Here is a 22747-nt window from a genome sequence, read left to right on the forward strand (position 1 = left end):
TCACACATTTCTCGTGTGCGACTGTGCCGGAGCTGTCGGGTGCTCGTTGTCTCAGCACTAAGTACAGCCCATTTATCTGCTCTTCATGTGGATGCCATGGGGGCTGCTGTCGGAGCTCCCCTGGAATTAAGTATGAATTAAATGTACCATTAAAGTGTTATCGCAGCCATTTAATGAGTTGGAGACTCTAACAGCTTCATTTCCCTGTGTTTGATGGCCATGCCCCTTAGTCCATGTGATTCTCATAGTTTCCTACTGATGGGCGCTTGTGTTACTGAAGCACATGCAATGAGGTGCTGCTGGACTGAGCGCTTGCAGAGGGTGATGGGGTCCCTGCTGCAGGATTGGACCCGCTCGCACAGAGGGGCTGGAGAAATGGCCATGGGTTGGGCTGAGTCTCAGCATGGGACAGCAGCGCCGGCTGCCTCCTGCCCTGCTCCGGGTGAGGAAGCTGTAGAGGTTTCTGAGCATTGGCTTGTTCAACACTTTTTAATGTGTCAAACAAGCATTTTTCCACAGCCTTGTTCTTGGAAATGTTTAAACCATTCTCGCTAGAACTTCCCTTAAAATTCCAGCCTGAGGCAGATGCTCAGTATGGGAGGCATCGGAGCGGAATGACTTGCACTGCACAGAGATGCAGGCAAGTGGTAATAGGCCCTTTTGGAGTGCTGAGGAATTGCTGAGCAGCGGCACCACAATCCATAAAGCCTCTTGGCAACCTGGGATGTGCCAGCTGCCTGCAGCCCTGGCATCAGCACTGGCCCTGCGGGGGGGGCTGGTGTCTGGAAATGCAGTGCTGACCAACAGGTCACATCCACGCAGGGTGGAAACCTCCTCGCCCCTCCCTGGGTGACTCTGTGTGCAGTGGAGCATCTGCAGCCGCAGCAGGGCTTGTTCCTGCCCTGATCCAGAGCCTGCAGCACCTTCCAGAGGTGCTTCTGTTGCTTCCCTGGCCCAGGCTGCATGGCTGCCTGTGATGCTGGATGAGGACGCTGGTGGCTTAGGGTGTGCTTGTGTTTGGGGTCCCCCATAGGAGTGGCGATGCCTCTGAGCATGGTTGTGGGAGCCCTTTGCTGAGCTGGGTCTGGAGGGGAGCCCTGGCTGGGCTCAGGTAGTGCGCAATCAGAGCAGGCACCGTGCGCCTGGATTATTTACAGAGAGGCTCGAGGAGTCTCTGGGGAGAGCAGCACAACTTGCATATTAAACGAGAAATTGCAATTAACAACAAAGGCCATTTTTATAACATTTTTATTAAAGTCTTAATGAACAAATAAAGCAGCAGAGCAATCTGCATGTGCAGTTGTGAGATATAAAACTGACTGAATCGAGATGAAGCTTTGGCTTTTCATTTTCTGCTAGATAAGTAAAACTAGACAAGTAAAACTGAACTGCAAAGAGGAGAGAGTCGAGAGAATGGTTGTGTGTGATCCGGGAACCCTCAGTTTGTGGGTCCTGTGAGCTGGGATACGAGTGGCTGGATGTGGATGCTGGGCTGTGGGAATCTCCTGTGGGTGATGGGGTGGTGCAGAGCCCCATGCGAGGGTCCATGGCAGGGATGCTGCTGTGGAAGGGGATGCTGCTGAACCGGGACACACGGGCAGGGAGGTGGAGTGTGGTGGTGCCAGGGCTGGGGCTGACCCTGCTGGGGGAAGGTCGGGGGCTTTGGCCATCACTGCAAGAGCTGCATTTGGCCACCAAGCTCTGCCTTTGGCTTCGTGTCGTGTTGAGCCCCTGGGTCCTGGGGTGTTGAAGGGCGTAGGTGGGGTGCAGGAGGCCAGTGGAGTGGCTGTAGATACTATGGACTATAGAAGTGTCTGTGTTAGGAGCTTGTCTGAACCGCAGGCGATGAGGCGCATCGATCAGCAGCAGGAAGAGGTATTGACAGATGAGTGGGGGTATGGGCTGAGCAGAGCCATGGCGGGTGCCGGAGCATGGTGTGGGATTGCTGCCACTTGCAGCTGGGAAGCCGGAGCCGCGGCCACTTCCTGTGGTGGATGGAGCCGCTGTGGCTGTCCCGGTGCCTGCTCCTGGCTGGCGGGGAGCAGAGATTCACCTTGCTTTGGAAGATGCTCTGCACTTTTCTGTGCCTGGGGGGCATCGTATGCAGTCAGTTCCCTCTTCTCCCTTCTGAGCTTCCTGGAGCACCAAACACCCTCTCTTCCTTTTGGCACAAGCAACGCCAGAGGGACTTGTGCAAATGATGTATGATGCTCCTTCAGCTAACTTTTAACCCTGATTGCTGCTCCTCATCTTCAGTAGAATTCAACTAGTTTGTCTGGAATATTAATAATTAAAGATCAAGGAATTCTATCCCAAGCAGTCTTTTCAGCTGAGTGTCTGTGATTGTTTTAAAGCACGCAGCGCTGGGTGTTAGTGGCTCTTTGATAGAATTTTGCCTCTTTTAAAGTGCTGACACCAGTAACCCTGTAAATCAGCAGATGATGGAGGGAAATCTCCTGGCTGCTTCTGTTGGTTTTTATGGTTTGATTTGTTAATAGGAGTTCTGGGTTGCAGCCAGGAGATCCTTAACTGGCAAAATGAAGGGTTTGCCCTATGGAGTGATGGCAACCACCACAGGCTGTGCAGAGTTGCATGTATACATGGGAGCTGATGGGTGTCAGTGCCAGCATGTGTGCCTGCCCAGGACTGCATCCCTGCAAGGGGAAGGGTGCCTGTGGGTACATGGCACTGAGCTGGTGGGGGTGTAAAGGCACCTTGGCTTTGAGGGTACATTGGTGGTTGTCTCTGCACAGTGACACAGCCTTGCTGGGATGCTTTGAATGCCCTTTCCCTGCGGGAGCAGTGGAGCAGGGCAGGGCTTGGCAGGAGACCCTGCCACATCAGGGATGCTCAGCAGGTCATGGAGTCTGTCGCCTGTTGCTGGTGTTTGCTGTGACCGGGGTTTGTTTGTGATGATCTCTGCTGCAAAGGAGGATTCTGCCTCCTTTTACTTACTGCTGCAGAACTACCCACAGCAGCTTGTGCTGGCAGTGTGATGTGACGGCTCCTTGGGTGCAATTTGTCTCTATCAGCAAAGCAGGTACAAAGTGCTGCCAGCACAGTGTGTGTGGTGGTATTCACCATCCCCAGCACGTGACACGGGAAGGACCAGACCCTGCTGTTGGTAACCAGTCATTGTGAACCGGAGGCGTTGCTTAGGCACGGGATATCGCAGCAGCCCATGTGCATGTGTCTGATTCCTGCACTCAGATGCCGGTCATCCCTGCCTGCAGCCGGGAGTGGGCAGGGCAGCCACGATCCTGGAAATCATCTGTTCTAATGCCCAGCATCTGTCCCGGGGAGCGGGGCTGAGGCTGGAGTTTCCCTGCTGTGTCCTGCTTGTGCTTTAGTGCTGAGGGCTGGAAGGGCAGAGGGGGATCCCTATGGGCAAAGGGAGCGTGTTTCCAAGCTGCAGAGCAGAGGTGCTGTCACGGGACAGGGGCTGATGCTGGTGTTTACTGGGAGCCTGAGAGCACCCAGTGCTGGTGCAGAGTTCCTGAGGGATCGGGCTCCCGGCCTGCTCCCACCCCTTGCTGTAGAGCTGAAGCTTCATTTATTCTGAAGGGAAAAGAATTCACATTTCACTGACCAACGCGAACCCAAATACAAATAAATTTCTCCCAAAGTGCAGTGGTTGGAGGAAGCTAAAGGCCGTTATTCAGTCTGACAGCGGAGGAGCTGCATTCCCTCTGACAAGCAGCAAAGGCTTATGTTTTATTCACCAGGCCTGAAAAATACCTTCCCGAAGAGGGGGCCCATAAATAAACCAGTGTGATGAATATTACACAGGATAAAAACTGATAAAGCCAGGGCCCTAAACACGAGATGCACAAGGAGGTTAGGAAAGCACATGGTTTTCATTACTGCTCATCCTGCGTGGCGGGTGGCAGGGAGGGAAGGGGAAGCCACCCCGGGGATGCTCCTGGTACCAATGGCTGGGCCAGGTCAGCTTCTGGCCACCCACCCCTATGGGGACAGGTGGGGCTGGGCAGGGATGTCGAGGGGCTGCAGGGATGTTTCCCACCGCCGCAGTGGGATCCTGGGCACCATGGTCCACGCCTGGAGCGTGTTTCCTGGCTGTGACAAGTCCTTGGTTCTTTGGGGTCTCCCTTGCAGGGTTTCCTGGAGTGTTTCTGGCCCTAGAAGCCCTGGATTTAGCAGTTCCTGCAAGGTTGTGTCGGACGCTGAGCCTCGGGGCTGAGCTGTGGGCAGGTCAGGAGCCCTCTACACCAGGGGACAGTCGGAGTCCAGGAGCAGCCCAAGCCACCGGTGCCGGCGGTGCGCAGTGGCGGTGGGGCCAAGGCAGAGCTCCCAGAGTCCATCTGCTGTAGCTTTTGGGATCGTTTTCTTTTCCTGCTCTCCACCCGATTCAAACGCAAGGACGCGGCTCCCGGGGGCGACGTGGGTCCCTCGGGAGGCCACGGGCGTGTGAGAGCCGCTTTGCTCAAAGGCGGCAGGGGGAAGTTTGCACAGGTTCATGCGCTGTAAGCCCATGTTTGGCAGCTCCTGGGTAAACCGTGTGTAACCTCCTACCGAAGAGTCCTGCTCTTCCTTGGAAGAGGTTGAGCCCTGTGGGGAGTGGGAGCAGCCCCTGCCCTGCACCTCCCCGCCGAGCACAGGCAGGAACCTTGAAATACGAGCACTTAGCTTTTTATTACACCATTTAATTGCTGCCTGACAGTCAAATCCACCATTAAGAATGCCAGAGCTCAGGGGGATCCGCCATTGTTATTCAATGTGTATCTTGCTTCTCGCTGCCTTCTCTCGGAGATCCTGTCTGCTGCCTCCTTCCACCCCGCTTGCTGCCCGGATGTGCTGGGTGTGTGGCTGACGTGTGTTGGTCTTGCTTGCGGAGACCTGGGTGGAAGTGGTGGGTGCCGGTAGGGAAAACACGGAGGGAGCTGTAGGGCTGGTGCCGGCCATTCCCAGGAGTGTGTGTGTGGAAATGTGCGTCCCACTGGAACCGGCTGCAGGGTCTGGGCTTTCTCCCCAGACCCATCTCTGTGCCTGGGGTCCTGTGCGCAGGATGCCTCCCTGTGCCACGGGCATCCTCTGTGCTTGCAGGGTGGGTGCTGGCAGATCCTGGTTTTCTATGGAGCAGGGCTGCAGGCAGCTCTCCTCAGCAGTCCCGGCAATGGCACTGACTCGGTGCTTACCAGATCTTCTGGAATGAGAAGCTGATCCTTTCTTGCTGTGTCTTGGAACGGCAGCTCAAAGCAGCCTGAACAGTGGGAACCATCCTTGGCCTTGGCTGCTCATGGCTCCTGGTGGGGAGCTGCTCTGCAGATGCAAAAACCAATTTGGGAAACTGCTTTTCATGTTGGATACAGGATTTTCAAAGCTTTTTTCTTCTGAGCTGCAGCTCCATGTGCCCAGCTGGGCGCTGGGGTGTGGAAGAGGCTCCTGTATCGTGTCAGCATCCTCCTAGCTGGGGCTGGATGCTCTAAAGGGCTGCAGGACCTGCCCGTGTGCTCCGGACCACATTGTCCTGGGTCACTGGGAGCTGAGCATCCCTCCTCTGTGGGACCCTGCTGCTCGCTGCCAGCAGTGGAGGGGCTGGGCAGTGATGGGCTTTGCCGAGTGGTTCTTGCTCACAGTCCCCTAAGTAATGATTTGTCTCTTTATTTCTGCTGTGTAAAACACTGGTGCTGGCTGCCGTGGCAGGATGCCTCGATTGGGCAACCCTTGGCTGCTGAGAGGGTGTGGGGAAAGCGCCACAGCTGTGCCCCCAGCCATGGCAGGAGCCCCCCAGCCGACATGCTGTGGGGGGACCGGACCTGGCAGGGAGAGGGCCACCGGCTCCCTGCAGAGGTGTAACTGAGGTTATCTGAAATTACTGGTTTGCTCCCATGAGGTCCCCCTTCCTTGTGCTGTCCCCAGTTAAGGCAGAAGGTGACTGTGGATGTTGCTGCTGGGGGGGAGAGGGGTGGCCCCAGGCCCTCTTTAAGTTGTAGCTGAGACCCCTCAAGGTGAGGATGTTGCATCATAGCTGTGTCTCTGGGTCCTGAAGCCTGGTCCTGCTCGTGCTCAACGTCACTGTCCTCACCATGGGTGGCCATGAGGGGCCCTGCTGGTTTGCCTATGGCCACTTGAGCACCCGTGAGCAAGACCAGGGCGGTTGGGACCCCCTGCTCCTCAGTGCCGTGCCTGGGGGTCCCTGGCTGCCCCCACCCCCGCCCACTTCCAGCACTGTATTAAAAAGCCATCATTGATTTTCCTGCCTGCCAACGCTCAACCTGGACTTCCCCGTTGCAGCAGCGGAGCCCAGCTCCAGCATCTCTGGAGAGGCCAGTGAGTTATAGTAATGGACACTCTTCTGGCTGTCTGTGCCGCTCATAAATCTCTCCTCTCCTGAAAGTGCAGATGGTCCATAATCGTTCATCATCCCGCGGGCAGCGCCGGGTGGGTTCCTCCTGTGAGGCTGCTTTTTCTGCAAGCTAAACGGATCCGCGCCGTGGCGCGAGCTCTCTAATGGAGTGCGAGCGGCCCCGGCTTGGGATGCAGGAACAATAAATATCCCAGGGCTCGGGCTGCGAGCGGCGGTGGGAGGAGGCAGCGCTGTGGGGTGTGCTGGCACGGAGCCGTGCTGGCAGCGTGGTGTGACCCCGAGGCAGGGGATCGGGGGGGTTGCACTGCTCTGATCCCTGCACCAGGGCAGGGGGCTGAGACATCAACAGGAATCCCATCTGCACGGTGCATGTGGCCTTCCTGAGTCCACTGGGAATAACGCTGGCTCCTGGCAGTGCCCGGGGGCCCAATGGGGTGCCAGGGCAGCGTGTTAAAGGTATCTCTGGTCATGCCCTTTCCCGTGTGGTTTGATGGGCTGTTGGTGATGCCTTGTCAGCTGTGCCAGTGGGCAGTGGTGTGCTCACATCTGAGCACCAAGAGAGCTGCAGCTCCTGCCTGGCCATCCTCAGCCCGGCAGCTCTGTCCCGTGGCAATGGGGTGCAGGAATGGCTCCTGAGCCATCCTGGCATGTGCGCTCAAAACTTGATCCCATGAGCACAGGCCCCTGGGCTGCCTGTCCCCAGGTCCCAGGGGCTCTTGTTGGTTCAGCCGCTGCCTGTTGATGCCATCCCCACCCCTGCTGCTCTGCCCTCTCCCCGCAGGAGCCCTGCATCGATGTGTCGATGCCGACAGCACAGAGCAGCAGCCAGCGATGCCCGGCTGTGGTGCTAAACACATCGACTCCTCCTGCAGAGTCGATTCCAGCCTGGTTACGGGGATCTTATTTGGTATTTAACATCTGAAACGTGTCTGTGCCTGCGAGTGCCGGGGTGCGGGTAGGCTGCAGGGTGTGTGCTTGGAGCTGGGCTGTGGTTCCCTGTGCTGAAACCTTGCCCCTTGTGTGGGGACTGTCACCGAGCCCTCTTCCATAGGGAGATTTGTCCCCATGCCAGTGGCCCTGGAGTGGCAGGAGAGCAGAGCAGGCGGTGGAGCACCCTCCTCCTCCCCCCTGGGCTGCTGCAAGGTGCACACCAAGGGGTTTAGGAAGCAACGCTCGAGCTTTTCTCCCTGCAGCCTGCCCTAGGCTGATGCAGGGCTCAAAGCTGCCTTTTATCAGTGCTGCCCCGCAGCCGAGCCCAAGAAGCTGCCCCCGCCTCGTGCCCTTGTTTACCAGCATCCCCTGACACGGCCCTTAAGCACTTCCATTAACATTTTTGCATCTCGCTTATTGCAAAGCCGGGCCCCGCACGTGGCGGGCGGCAGCGCTGGGCTGGCTTTAATTGGCTTGGAACTCTCGCTGCTGGCAGCCGAGGGGTCTCTGTCCTGGAGTAATGACCCGGAATTGGACCGTGTGGCTCTTTATCAGATTGCGAGGCTGGAAGTGCAGTTGCAGGGGGTCAGAGCAGAGCAGGCACCGCTGCGGGGTTGTGGCAGAGGAGCCCTTTGCTGCTGAGGGGCTGGAGCTGATGATGGAGCTGCTCTCGTGGCTGCACATCTCATGATGTGCTCCTGTGCTGAGCTGCCTCCAACCGCTGGAGCTGTCCTGGTCCTACCCAGTGCCACCAACCGGCACCTCCAGACCTGCTGGAGCTTGATCAGCTGAGGGGAAAGGTGCTGCTGGCTGTGTGGTGCCTGAGGAGTGCCCCAGTGTCTCCCCAGGGGCCGTGGGGGTCCCGGCAGTGCCAGTGCTGGCAGCAGCACCGGTGCCACTGCAGTGATGGGGCAGGGAGAGCAATTGCAGCCGTGATTAATGGCACGCTGGTGGGAGCTGACAGCTCGTGGTGCCCGTGGCGGCACCGAGCAGCTGGATCTTGTGCTCCCGACAAGTGAGGGCAGCCCCGTGCGGGCTCCCGGGACCAGCTCTGCCTGCTCCCGCTCGCGGCCGGTTTGGAGATTCCAGCGGCGTGGCCCAGGTTTATTAAGCCAATAAACCAATGTTAAGTGTCCGCACGCCAGAGCCCCCTGAGGTATCTTTATGTGCAGAGAGGAGCTGGGGGATCCCAGTGCCTCTGTGCTCATGATTGCTCTGTCACACTAATAAATAGAGAGGAGCAGGTAGCGCCGCACCAGGCTGCGGAGTGGCTGCTGTGCCTTGCACCAGGCATTCGGGAAGGTGCGTTTGCTTCTCCTGACCTGGGCTCCCTGTGAAGCACCTCAGTTCCCTCTGTGTTGTGAGCAGGTAGGGAGAGCCCAAGGTGCTGCATGACTCCGGGATGCTGGTGGCATCTCCATCTGCTTTTCCCCCAGTGAGCTGGGCAGGGAGAGAATCATCTCCATCATCCCTCACTGCGCCTGGGGCTCTGCCTCTGCTTCCAGCCCTGCAGCTGGGAGCTGCTGCTTAATAAACCCAGGCAGGGTCTCCCGGGTGCAGAAACACCCAGGCCAGGTTGGACAGGGCTTGGAGCAACCTGTTCTAGCGGAAGGCGTCCCTGCCCGTGCCAGGCAGTTGGAACTGGAGGAGCTTTCAGGTCCCTTCCAACCCAAACCAGTCTGTGACTCTATGATCCCGATGGGCCAAGGTGCTCCATAGGGGTGTGAGGGGCCCGGGAAGCCCTTCAGCACCCCAGAGCGCGGCAGCACTGCCTGCAGCCCTCCCCGCGCTGCAGTGTGTCCGTGAGGGATGCTGGAGGGAGGCAATGCACTGGCAGCATGCAAAGCAGGCCCTGTATAATAGATAATAATTAATAGACTGCTCCAGCGGCTAGCTAGGTAAGTAGATAAATAATTTTAATTATCCTTGGGGAGGCTGTAAATTCACACACAGCCCTTTATTAAACTCTCTGTTTACAACAGTCATTTATATTGTGTGTCATTTTGCATAAAACCCCCCTGGGGCCGAATAGCGCTGTGTAATAACGGCTCCGTTATTGCCAGTGCCTGTGCTCCGGAGCTGCTGGTGGCGCGGGCAGGAGCACCGCGGGCAGAGACACGGGAATGTGGGTCTGGGGGAGCCTTTGGTGTGCTCCTGAAGGTGCGGAGCTCTGTTCTCCTGGAGGGTCCTCATGAGTGCCCCCAGAGTCCTGCTCTTTCCCAGTGGAGTTTCTGGCTTTGTGCTGGTGGCAGGGTGGTTTCTTCCCCCGGTTTTGCGCATGTCTCTCAAAAGAACCATAAATTCCAAGCTGTGAAATCCCGCTGCGTCAGCAGTCTGCAAAATGAATTGGTATTAAACATGACAAAAGTCTCTCTAATTCACCCTGGCCAGCTCCTGCTTCCCTCCCTGAAGACACAACTGAAAAGTGGAAGGATGGAGCTCACATCGTCCCTCCTGGGGTAGCACCATCACCTGTTGCTGAGATGCTCATTAGTTAAGGGTTATTTACGAATAACACTGCTGTGCTGCATGCAATGCCCCATCCACACATGTGCGCTCCCTCCTATCACATGTGTGTATTCTGTCTCCCGGCCCATTTACACCTGCAGGGCTTTCAGAGAGGTTTTGCTGGAGCAGAGGGGTGCAGGAGCTTCAACACTCATAGTGATGCTTGCGGTGATGCTTGCAGTGATGCTCGCTGTGGCAGCAGGGACCCGCTCGCTCATTGCAGTGACCTCGCTTGCGGAGCATCGTGCTCCATGGACTAATTTGTTTCCAATGGCAGTTTCTGGCAGAGGCCCCGCCAACATGAGGACAAGAGTCTCTAGGGGTTTAAAATTACCTTTACAGGAACAGTGTGTGTTTCTCCCTTCCTGGATGGGTTTGTAAGGGCGTTCCGGTGCCGGCGGGGTCTGTGCTCGCACTGGCTTGGGTATGTGCACAAGGTAACTTTGCAGTCAAATAACCATGTAGCTTAATATCCCTGTGATCAGGGCTGATGTTCATGTCATTAATTTTGAAACACTTTATTTCTTCTCTACCAAGTTAGACTGGCTGCCAGCAGGCTAAGTAACTCGCTCTCCCTCACTGCAGGAAGGGGCTCTAGCATTTCCCTCCCTGTTTAGTTTTTTTCCCTTTCTGGAAGCTCAGCAAGTTGGAAGCAGGCGAGGACTGTGCCAGTGCTACCAGTCCCGGTGATCCTGAGCTATCCCAGTGGTATCTCAGCTCTAGCTTTCTCTGGGGGATGCCGAGATGCATTCCTGTGCCTGTTTGGAAATGCACAAGGGTGGAAAAGAATAGGGACCAGAGAAATGGGACATGGGGACTTTTCAAGTCCCCTTTCATCTGTTTCCAGAGCCTGGAGGGATCCTGTCTTGTAACGGCTTCCCAGGATTTCGAATCCCAAGTGTGCAGAGCGGAACAATAGGCACAAATGCTGGTTCCTAGCTCCCATCGGTCACCACCTCCTGTGGAGCCAGAGCCTGTGGCTTCATCGTGTGTGGTTCGGGCATGGTGGGGGGACCCGGCAGTGCTGGGACCAGCCCAGCCCTGGGCCCATGGCTGTGGGTGCAGGAGGGGTGTATGAATGTGAAGGGAACGTTTTGCCTCTCTCCCCATCCGTCCGCTCCTGGCTCTTCCCTCCTGCTAGCCCAGAGCTCAGGGTTTGTGCATCACCATCTGCTCATCCTGCCCCTCCAGCAGCACTGGGACCCATCACCCCCTGCACTGGGGGCTGTGCCCATGCTCATCCTCCCCTTTCCCTGCTGGGGCTCTTGCCGGCCGTTCCAGGCTCCCTGGGTGCAGTGGGGTGTTTTGGGATGCTGCGCAGGGGGAACACTCCCCAGCACCGGGCTAGGGTTATTAGTTAGTTTTAGCAATCGATATAATTGATGCTGTGCTCACTGGAGGAAGCCACTGGAGGGCTGTTCTTCCAACTCATTACATTTAGAGCTGAACTATCCCCTTTTTATATAAATCCTGACAGATAAAGATAAAATACACCATTTTCTGTAGAGCTGCATCCCAGAGCCAGGGCTGCCTCTGCCCGGGGCCACCCTGAGCACGTGTGTCTTGGGGAGGATCCCCTGGCTCTGCTGAGCAGGGCCTGGAATAGACATGCCAGAGACACCAAAACTGCTCCAGAGGCTGCCACCTCAGGGTCCCGCATGTCCCCTCTGCTGTGCAGGAGGCACTGGGGCGGTGGAAAGAGAGCCGCTGGTGTGCCCACTGTGGGGCTGCCCCTGGACCACTGCCCACGTGGCTGGAGGACGTGAGATATCCTTAGGGGACAGCCCTCTGAGTGTGACCCATCAGCCCTGAGCAGGAGCAGCCCAGGGTATGTAGGGAGCACGACAGTGCCTGGGCTCCCCTTGGGCATTCCTGCTCCTCCCGGGTTGTGGGGGTGTGTCCATGTGGAGCTGGGCACACAGAGCTGCTCCCCAGAGCCCTCATCCTGCCTCACAGAGGGTTTGCCAGCAAAACCAGCCCAGGGGCTGCGGCACGGCGTCCAGGCTCAGTGGTGAGGGATCCTTCCATTTACTTTTGTAGTTTTTCATTTCTAGAGGAAATTAAGCTACAGAGAGCAAAACCCAAAGCTTTTATTTTTTTAAGCAATGCATCAACGCATCCCTTGAGGGGAAAACACTCTCACACGGAGGTTTTCCTGCACTTTACTTGTCCTCCATCCTCAGATCCACGCTTTCAAAGCGCTCGCCCCCGGCCAGCTCCCGCGCTCCAGGTTTTCGGTGGTTTGGGGTTTCGTTTCTTTTTGGTTTTTGCTATTGTTTCCAATCAATTTTGCAGTAGGTTTGTGTTGAGGATAAAAGCCTCTCCTGTCCTCCGCTCATCCGGCAGCGTTTCATGCCCTTGTGCCGCCGCTGCTGCTGCAGCTCTGGGACAGCGAGGACCAAGCAGAGACCCCGCACTGGGCGGCTGCTCCTCGCCCACGGGTCCCCTACCTCTGCTCCTAGTGCCCGCAGCTGAGGACACCCCAATAGGGTGGCTCTTCTCCCATGGTCTCACCCCTTTGCAGGGCTGCTCTACGTCCCCGCAGGCTCCTCCAGCAGCTCCGGTTCCTGTCTCCCAGCCTGCTCTGTCCCATGGCGATCCCAGCGGTCAGGGGTCACCCCCCGAGCAGAGCTGTCTCCTTTTGTCGTGTCCCACCAGGTTTTCACTAGAGAGGTTGAGCCACAGGTTAATTTATGGTGTATGGGGAGCCAAGGATGGGAATAGCATCTACCCTCTAAATAACTCATGAAGCAGGATCCCAACAGCACAATTAGAAACCTCCGTTAATGATTATTTATGGGGCTGGGAATGTTTATTTAACCTGTCTATATTAAATATTAAACCAGATTATGATATTTATAAGTGTATTTGCAACAGGAGGGAGTGGCGGGAGGTGAGGTGAGGGGGGCACCGGTGCTGGAGGGACCGTGAGCAACGCACGGTGGCTTGCAGGGATGGATGCTGCTAGGCATGACCTCTGCAGGGTCTCATCCAGCAAGGACCAAGCCTTGTGCTGGCTCTGCTTTCCCTGTGGTCAGTGCTGACACCCTCATGAGAGGCTTGGGGCTCCTCCTGCCCTGCTCGGGGAGAGGGAAAAGCCCTGTTTTACCTGGCAGGGCAGGTGGGATGTGATCAGCTGTGGCCATTGGCAGGCACTGAGTGGGATGCAGGGCAGTGCTGTTAGTGGAGTCCTGACTGGGAAAACACCAGATTGAATTGGTTTCACTTGCAGCTGGGAAGTCTGTTGGCAAAGCAAGCAGTGCTATTGGCCCCTGACGAGCTGAGTGTGCTCTCCCCCAAAGAGCATGCTGGGGGCTGCTCTGACTTGAGGTACTTCTGGTCTCAAACCCAGGGTGGGAAGGAATCATCTGCTGTGTTTGGGGTGCAGGTCCGGCGGCCCGGTGACCCTCAGGGAGGATGGGTTCTGCTGGCACTGGGTGTCTTCCTGCCCATGCTGTCCATAAGGAGGGTGGTTTTGCAGACAGGAGCATGGGTGGCACTTGGAGGAGCTAAGAAGCATCCTGAGGGATTTCCAGATGCCAAGGACAGCTGAGAGGGGCCCTGTGGCTGGGTTTCTGCAGAGGTTCGCTGTTGTGACCACGAACACTATTTTCAGGTATACAATCTAAGATAACGACAGGGCTAATCAAATCTGCAGCGTGAGCTGTTAGGTTTGGGGTCAGTGGGGAACGCACCTCCCCTAGAGCAGCAGAGCTTTTGTCCTGCTCTGGATCAGAGGGAACAGCCGGGCTTGTGGGCAGCCAGGGCTCATGTCGGGTCCCGCGGCTGTGTGTGGCTGGGTATGGGATTCATACGTGTGGCTGTGTGTGGGATTCAGCTCCACACAGCAGAGCCACAGCTCCTGTCCTGGTCCTAGCGACTGCAGGAGATCAGTGAAAATCCCCCTGTGCTCCCAGTGATGGTGTGATTGCCGGTTCCGCAGCCGGTGCAGATAAAATGATGATTAAGGGGTCCTACCCTATAAGCAGACAACCATGTTGACCTTATTTAGGCTCCTAATCAATTTGCCCCTGGTGTGATTAATTGAGATGCTTGCCATTGATTTTCTGTGCAGCAGGAGCAGCTGGGTGGGATTCACAGGGATGCCTGCAGGGAGATCTTTGGGTCTGTCTGTGCTGCTGCAGCAGACCAGGATTATCCCTACTACTCCTCAGCCGTGGCTCCTTGGCCGGCTGCTGCAGGAAGCAGCCAGGGCTGGTCCCAGAGATCCGGGTGAGATTTGGGCTTCCCAGGAGCCCTCCAGCATCCCGCAAATGGTGCAGTGGATTCAGGACCCCAGGAGGGATCGTGCATTGTCCCCTGTGAGCGAGTCAGCAGCTCAGGGAAGAGCCCATGCAGCCGGTGCCACTGTGGGTCCCTCTGCCCAGGGTCCCTGTCTGCCGCCTGCCTGGACACCGTCCCTGCTGCCCAGACACAGGGTTTGGGTCCCCGTTTGCCACTGGCTGCAGCAGTGCTGGAAAGAGGGTCCCTGGAGCATGGGCTTGGCCCCGGTGCACTTTAGGGGTGGTGTGACCCCCTCCCTGAGTGTCCCCGCGGGGGGGACTGTGGGATCACCAAGCACTGGGACCCCACGTGAGGTGCCGGCAGCTGCCGGAGTGGGAACTGCTCTGCCCAGAGCCGCGCGCTGGGGGTGAAGGACCTCCCGCACTGATGATTGGGAAGGATTTTGTAGCTAAATTGCTGAGCAGATGGATTTACCCTGGACTGGTCCTTGTGGACTCTGGAACATTTTCTCTTCTGTCACGATTCTGGTTTATGACTTGCCGTTTGCTCCAGCGAGCAATGAGAGAGCCCTTGGCATCCAGCTCTTCAGGAACACGTCGACATCGCTGCTGGGAGCCGCTTGCTCCTTTTCAGGAACGGTGCTGGGGAGCTGGCAGGACACCCCTGACCCCCCCTGCCCGCCCCTGCCTGTGCTGCCCACACTGGCTGCTGGTCCTGGTGCTGTCGGAGGATGCTGTGCCAGCAATGTGGTGGTGGGTTTATAACGAGCTGTGTATCATTACAGTGACCACCTGCAGTGTGAGCAGCAGCCAGCCCATGGTCCAGCCAGGGGGTCCGCTGCACTGGGAATGGTGGTGCCCCATCCCGTCTGCTGCTCCATCCCTGCTGCTGCCCTGCTGCCAGGACACGCAGCCCCAGGGTCTTGCCCAGGGTAGAGCTGAGTCCTGCAGCTGCCAAGGCAGGACAGGGCCCCAGATGTGGCATCTCTCTTTGCCTGGCAGCTGTCTGGGGCTCAGCATTCCCATGTGCTGGGTTTATTTCTGCCCCTCTGTTGTCTCCTTGGTGCCAGTGAGAGTCCTTTGGGGTGTTTCTTGGTGAACCCCTCCACAGTGGTAGCATGTGCAGGGGACAGTGGTGGCCATGGGAGCAGGGCTGTGTGTCCCCTTGCTCCACCGTCAGCATTCCATGCAGTGATTTGGCCGGTTACTTTGGTTTCTGTCCTTGTTTATGGCTGATATTTCTCTTTCTTAGAAGAAGGGGAAAGATGACACACTATCCCCATCAAAAGCCCTACCCTTCCTCCAGCAGCATTTCTGCCATTTACATTAAAGGCTATAACGGGTCGGAGTAAATGGAGCAGGTTTGCAATTAGTTTTCAAAGTACTTATCTCATTAAAGTAAATGAATTATTGATTTAGTGACACTCATGCTTTTAGTGAGCGGCACAGTGCCATCACCACTCTGCTGCTGGCTCGCGGCGGTGGCCAGCCCTCACACGCCTGGTCCTCACGTGTGGCCAGCACAGACCCACGCTGGATGTGGGAATGGTGTCTGTGGGAGCTCAGACACGGCTTTGCAAGGGGCACCCATCACAGTGCAGGCACTGGGGGCTGTGTTACCTGCTGAGGGCTGTGCCTGGGATGAGGTCCGGACCCGGTCCCTCGCACGCTCCTGTGGGCACAGCGGCCACACTGGGACACCTCCTGCAAACCCATCCTTGCTGTGCTAAGGTGATGGAGATGGGAGGGAGGCAGCCCACTGGTGCCACGGGTGCTCGGCTCACTGGGTGCACGGCAGAGGGCTGGCACGGGGCTGCTGGGCTGTACAATGGCACTGGACCTGGTCCCATCATGACCCAGGCTGCCTGTGGCTCCTCCAGGGCAAGGAGAGGTGTGTGTAGGGGGGTGCTCGGGGCTGGATGCTGGACTCTGTCTGGTGGAACGTGGCTGTGGGAGGGTGAAGCTCTGACATGCTGTGCTGGTGCCAAATGCTTATGGCTAAACCTGCCGTCCCCTGGCCAGGTGCTGATTCAGCTCTTCTGTGCTTCTCTGTACAGAGATTTAATCTCTCCTGTAAGATAAAATACTCCATTAATGGGAACCTGCCTACGCAGAGCTGCCCTGCTCCGTGTTCCAGGCAGGAAGGGCTGTGCTCTCCCCCTGCCAAGAGCTGAGGCTGCTGCTGCTGGGACAGCACCGAGAGTGGCCGTGGGCACCGGGACATGCCCAGCTCCGCACGGACGCACTGCTCCTTCCGTGACCCCGTGTCTGCTGTGCGATGGGACAAGGGGCTGTGGGAGGGATGCCAGTGGGATGAGCTGGGAACGCCAGACTCCTGGGTGGTGCCTGCCAGGCAAGCGGGTGCCGCTGGCTCTGCCAGTGGGTTTAAGTTGGCAGTGGGGAGATTGAGGTGAGCTCTTAGGCAGAAGCTCTTCCCTGTGAGGGTGCTGAGGCGCTGGCACAGGGTGCCCAGGGAAGCTGTGGCTGCCCCATCCCTGGCAGTGCTCAAGGCCAGGTTGGACACAGGGGCTTGGAGCAAGCTGCTCCAGTGGAAGGGGTCCCTGCCCGGGGCAGGGGTTGGAACTCGATGAGCTTTAGGGTCTCTTCAACTCAACCGGTCTGGGATTCCATGGTTTCTAGGTGAAGTGTGTGTCTGAAGCACTTTGTCCTTGGGAGTGCAGCGCACTGCGAGGAAGGAGGTGGTGATGCTGTGAGAGCTGCAGGTTTCAGGCAGGAGGAAGTGTGGAAGTGCTGCGAATGGGCAGAAGCTGCAGCAAGGATTTCGGTTGAAAGGCTCACAGCAACTGCTCAGGCTAGTGGTGTGTTGGTGACCGGGGTTAGGACTGGGATGCTGCAGGGGCATCAGTGCTCCCTGTGTGCTGACGGGATGTCCCTTGCCAAGGCAGATGGGTCTCCCTGGGTTGGGGGAGCCACAAGTTGCTCAGCATCACCACAACCAACAGTGGTGAAACACCTCGAGAGTGGCACGGGGGCACCCAGCCCCACATGGGACCTGCCACGTACCCCCAGAGCTGCAGGAGCGGGCGCTTGGTCTGCCCTAGTGACAAAAAACCCTTCTCGTTTAATTAAAAGTGTTGACTTTGCCCGGCCATCCCGCCCGCCACAGAACGCGCTTACAAATTAAACACTAAACCCTTAATGGCCCATAAAGAAATATTCACTGCTGCTTATGTATATAGGGATATAAATAGAGAGGGCTGCCGGGGGAGGGGCAGGATATTATTTCTCCTCAGCCAGATAATCTTTGCTAATGAATTTAATTAAAAGCAAAATTAATTTAGGGGTTTTGGTGGGAGGAAGGGGGATCAAAATGTGCTTTGCAAACTATGAAGAAGTTTCCCAGCAGAGCAGGCTGGTGAGCCCGGGTCGCCATGGGGTTTGCCCCAAGATTGTGAGGGGGAGACGGGGGTTGTTGGGGTGCAGCACCAGGGCTCTGGATCCAAGTGGTTTTGGCTGGGTCAGGTTTTGCTGGTGAGCTGCCTGAGTTAGGCTCGCCTGGTTGGGATGTGGGTCCCTGCAAGGCTGCTTAGGGCTCCAGTCAGAGCCAATGAACTGGAGCTCGGCCAGAAAAGCGGGAGCAGGGGCAAGACCCCCCAGGAATGCTGATCCCAGCTGTCTGGAGCTGTTCCTATCCCACCCCCATCAGTGCTCTGCCAGGGTCTTTCCTCTCCTGCTTGACGCAGGTGCAGGACAGGGCGGTTTGGAGCATTCTGGTCCTTGCAGTGCCTGGGACCACCAGAGATTCGTGCCGGTGCCGGGCTGCGGGAGCTCCCACGGCGCATTCCAGCTGCTGGGGCCCCGCGGTGCTCTGTGGAAGTTCTCAGAAGGCGCCTTCCTTGGGAAGCGTGTTTGGGAAATGAGACTTTGCCCATCACCGCTCCCCCCGAGGACAGCGAGTGCCCTTCAATTATTCATGGCCAAGGCGGCCGCCGGCGCTCCCAGCACGCCCGAACCCACCGCAGCACCTGCTGGGACTCTGCTCCCACCGCGCCGCCTCCTGCTTCCGAGCCGGGGATCCTGTGAGCGCTTTCTTGGTGAGGAGAGCCTCGGGCGCAGGGGCTGGAGGCAGGAGCGCCGCCGGCCCGCACCGTGTGCCCTTGGTTCTGGGGGCCAGGCGGGTTCCACCCAACTTTTGTAGGGCTCTCGTGTCCCACAGCCAAGTCCGCCCTGGTGCAGGGGCTGGGAAGGGAGACTCCTGAGGCTGGAAAACGCCGAGTCTGGCTGGGCGAGAGCTTTCTGGAGGGTTTTTATCATAAGAGCACTAATGGAAGTCAGCACCAGCCTAATGAGCTGTGCTCCTCCATGAATCTGCTTCATTGAGGCAGGAATTACCATAATTGATTATCCTGCTGTGCGGCTGAGAGCCGTGTTTGCTAACAGAGGTGCCTGGGAACTGGCTCCGCTATTCCAGAGCCACCACCATGCGTGGTTGGGCCTCTGGACACCCAAATGTTCACAGGGATCTGGACATGGACACCCAGCCCTGGGAACAGGGTACTGACACCCAGAGCTGCCTCATCGTAGGGTGCTGCTGTCCTGGGATGATGCTCTAGAGGAGCACAGCAGCTCCACACTGGATGGCAGAGCCGCTGCTGCTGCTGCAGGGCTTGACACCTCCTGGTCCCCAAAGAAGCGATTAGCAAACAGGAAGAGCCCTGGCTTACTCTTTTTAAAGCACTCTCGTGATGTATAAGCTGTTCTCGTTATTTCTGAGGGTCTGACATGATTTATGAACATTTGTGTTGGCAATGCTGCAAAAGCCAATTAGCTGAAGTGCAGCTTTCAGGAAGTTTTCTTTGAAATTTGGCGATGTTCTCCAGGAAGGGCCCGGAGCCGGGGCGGCAGCGCCGGGAGCTGCAGGGCTCGCTCGTGGTGGGACCACACCGGCAGCGAGGCAGGGACGGGCGCTGCCAGCGGCAGGAGCACCGCAGCATCTTTGGTGTGTACAGAGGGTTTGGGCACCCTGAACTCTCTGTGTCCATTACTTTGGCAACATCTGCGTCCAATCCGACCCCATGTCCTCTGCATGGGGCTGGGCTTGTGCTTGCAGACGCTCGGGGAAGCTGAGGAAGGGGCCTGTGGTCCATAAGAGCTGGGTCAGGACTGGGGTGTGCTGTCAGAGCTGGAGAAGGCTCCTGCTGCTGCTGATCCATGTCAGGGCTCAGCCACCCCCGGCTCTTACCCAGGGCAGGTTTCCCAGCACGCCAGGAGCTCATCCTCACGTTCCTACTTGTATCCGAACGTTTTGCCAGTCAATGAGCAAACAGCATTGACTGTAAGCAGGTTAGTGATGATGATCATTGATTTTAATCCTTCCTCCTCTTTCTTGTCTCTCCTTAGAGAGCCCAGCGTGAGCACCGCAGGAGGAGCTGGGCTGAACAAAAGGTACGAGGCGTTCGGTGCTGCTGCAGAGCCGAGGGCTGCTCGGGGGCTTGGGCAGTGGCTGCACAGCCCAAGCCACTGCACTCGGGGCCTGGCGTCCCTCTGGGGCCACACTGAGAGCTGCACGCTGAAACCTGCATGTGAGGGGCTGGGTGCTGCTGCTGCGGGGCCAGGGGGGATGGGGCAGAGCCTGTGCTGGAGGTGGCTGATGCTCCCCTCCACCAGCGTCCGGCACCCAGCAGGCGCTGAGCCCCCGTGCAGGCGTGATGTGAGTGGAGCGAGGGCTGCAGTGTCTGTGAGCTGTCCGTGTGCGCTGACGCTGCTCTGTCTGTCCGTGCTCTGTGCAGCTCCTGGGGAAGCCTGTGGAGGGGTCTCTGCCCCTACCGCATTGGCACCAGCCCCAGGTCCTGCCCTGACCTGGCAGTTGTCTGCTGTGAGTGATGCTTGCCCCAGGGTCCTGCAGCCCATGCTGTGTCACACGAGTTCATGGTGCTACCCAGGCTGAGACCCAGATCAGGCAGGCGATGGCTTGTGCACATACACAGGGAGCCAGCCCAGTGCCCGCTGGGCAGATGGGGATGGCTTCCTCCCATCATAACTTCACGTTGCTTTGCTACATGGCAGTACTCTAGTCCCATCTCAGGGTGGGAGTACGAGGCCCCCCTGAAGGTCCATCCTACTGAGTACCCATGCTCCCCCATGGCCTCAGCAGGTAAAGCAGAGGAGCAAAGATAAGGCAAAGGGCTGGGGATGAAGATGCTGATGGAGGACACTGGCCCAAAGGTGCCTGTGCAGCAGTGGAAGCAGGGGGTGGCAGCATGAGCCAGGATTATCGGGATGAAGCTGGGCTGCAGGTCTGAGCCGGGGGGGAAATATGCTGGTTGGCAGCAGTGGGGCTGGTGGCACCCGGGTCCGTCCCCGGGGATGCTGCGGGTGCCTGGAGGCCATGACTGTGTCTGGAGAGATGCTGTGTCCTGTGGTGGGGTCCGTGTCCTGCGGCTGAGCAGCCCCCGTGCTGGTTTGGATGGGAGAGTTGGGACGTGGCTGCAGGTGATGGGCACTGTTTGCAAAGGTGCCTTAGTGGCTGTGGATGTGGAGCTGTGGATGCTGAAGTGGGAGAAGGTGAAACAGCACTGGAAAGGGACCTGTGCCGGGGAGCTGAGCTGCCTCCCTGCCCAGGGACCCTCGGCTGTGGCTTGTGTAGTGATGGAGGGGGTTTGTTCTGCTGCATTGGGCTGCTCCACCCCAGGTCTCTGCATCTGGCGCACACTGAGAGCACGTCCCATGCAGTGACATGGGCCTCCAGCAAGCTGTGGGGCTCCAGGGCACGGCTGGGGCTGGTTTTGCAGGTCACAGAGGAGGAGGAGAGGGTTTTGATCGCCAAGATATAAGAGGGAGTGGGAAGCCCCCCATCCCAGCTGCCTGCAGTGGTGGCTCCTCTGCTTTATCACCCTCTCCTGGTGCTGAATTATTGAGAGTGTTGCTTTCTTTTATTGCTGTGCTGGAGGAGAAATGCCTCAGCGCGGCTCTGCTTTGAATATGATTATGGGGCTGGAGGTGTCAGAGCCAGCGGGGCCCCAGAGACCAATCTGCCGCCCCTCTCGCTCCTGTGCCTCCCCTTATTCTTATTTATTCCCTACTCTCAGTTGAGCTCTCGCGGTTCCGTTACTCCTCCACCGAGTGGGGCCCCAGGGGGACGGAGATTTAGTGCCTGAGCAGCAGCGAGCAGAGGGGCCGTGCCCAAGCTGGGACCCGGGTGCAATGTCAGGGCACAATGCCCGGGGCCAGTGCCCCAGTGTTGGTGGGGCTCCTGGATGTTGCTCCCATGCACACCACGGTGGTCACATCCCGGGTAGCTGCTTGTGCAGGGACCATCCCCATTGCTCTGCACATGGGGATAGCTTTGGCCGCAGCTCGGCTGCATCCAGCAAAGTGGGTGATGCCCCAGGATAGCCCATCCCAGCCGGGTCTGCCGGACCCCGGCCGAGCATCCCTGCCTGCCGGGAGCAGGGATGGAGAGTGTGTGGCTGTGCGAACCGGGGGCGCCGGGAGCCTGCTGGCACCTCGCAGGTTAACCATGAGAGCGAGGATGGATTCCCTTATTGACAGGGCGCTTGAGAAATGCTGAGGCAGGACATCGGCTGCTCTGAGTGCCAGCGGAGCCCACGCTGCTGCACCGGAGCCCACACGCTGCCGCTCGCCCCAGGCCCGGACCCCGGCTGCTCGCCTTGGGCTCCCCCCGCATGCTCACCCTGCGCTGGGCTCTGAAGGAACAGAGAGGGTTTCGTTTCTCTCCATCCCTCTCCCAGTTTATTTCCCGGGGGTGGATAAATCCCCTGCACCCCCAGGGCTGCCCTGTGTCCATCTCCGATCCCTGCTCTCCAGCCCACCCCACAGCACCATGCTGGATGCTGGCAGCTGGCTCTGAAGCTCACAGCAGCCCGCAGCGAGCGACTGCGCTGTGCCAGAAAGAGAGGCGAGAAGACAGCGTGCTCATCCATGCTGGCCCTTGGCACTGGAGCTGGACAGTGAGCACCCGAGGGGACAGAGCCCACCGAGGAGCAGTGGTGCCCAGCACAGCTGGAATCGGGGAGCAGCCCTTCACCCTCCCACTGATCCCGTGGAGCTGCTCAGCACCCTGCTGCCAACATGATGATGTACTTTTGGGTAGGTACCAGCATGAAGTGTGGGCATTTCCCCTCCCTTTGTGCCGGGTTTTGCTCAGGGTCAGGGCTGTTTCTTGCTGTTGTTGCTTCCTGGCCGATGCCAGGCTGGAAGAGCTTTCCTCACGGCTTGCAGGTAGGGGATGTGGTGTGATGCTGGAGGCAGGCCTGGTGCTGGGCAGGGAGGCAGAGGCAGGCAGAGGTCCCTGCCTGGGCACTGCCTGAGGGCACCCTCATCACCATCCTGCCTCCCCTCCGTGTGGTGCTTGCTGGCTGTGGGCAGCAGCCCCCTCTCCTGCATGGGGTGGTTGGGGCTACCCAGGAACACCCCTAGCCCCGTCCCCTCTCGGCTGTGCCGGGTTGGTGGGCGCTGCGCTCCGGTGGGTTCCTGTCCGGGTGGTTTGGAGCCCACATGGTTCTGTCTGGTTGTTCCCCACCAAGCTGGGGGCATGGAGGGCTGGGCTCTCCAGGGTTCAGGATCTCCCTATACTAGCGGGTCTGTTAAGCCATCCAGGGGGATGCTGAGATCCCCCCAGCCATCCCAACAGCTTTGAGCAGGGAAGAGGAGGATGTGATGGGGTCTGTCCAGGCACTTTGGTCAGAAATGGGATGCTGGATGTGGGTGCGAGCTGCTCTCCTGGCATGGCTGGGACAGGGAGCAGAGGGGAAGG

General features: G+C 58.1%; 1 protein-coding gene across 3 annotated transcripts in view; it reads left to right on the plus strand.

The window, feature by feature from the left end:
• RBFOX3 (RNA binding fox-1 homolog 3) overlaps nucleotides 1-22747 on the plus strand; it is a 107375-nt gene that overhangs the window by 58664 nt on the left and 25964 nt on the right. Inside the window, exon 2 of one of the 3 annotated variants that reach the window (XM_065693569.1) lies at nucleotides 19372-19416. The exons of 1 other annotated variant lie outside the window; for it this stretch is intronic. Coding sequence is in view for 1 of the 2 variants with exons in the window: in XM_065693563.1 (XP_065549635.1) it covers nucleotides 22063-22080 (18 nt within the window). In the remaining variant the exon portion in view is untranslated. Of the gene's footprint in view, nucleotides 1-19371; nucleotides 19417-21871; nucleotides 22081-22747 lie in introns of those variants that run through there. One more of the 3 variants, XM_065693563.1, reaches the window with a different exon arrangement.

This window comes from Lathamus discolor, chromosome 13 (assembly GCF_037157495.1).
Source record: "Lathamus discolor isolate bLatDis1 chromosome 13, bLatDis1.hap1, whole genome shotgun sequence".
In the NCBI taxonomy this organism is placed as follows: Eukaryota; Metazoa; Chordata; class Aves; order Psittaciformes; family Psittacidae; genus Lathamus; species Lathamus discolor.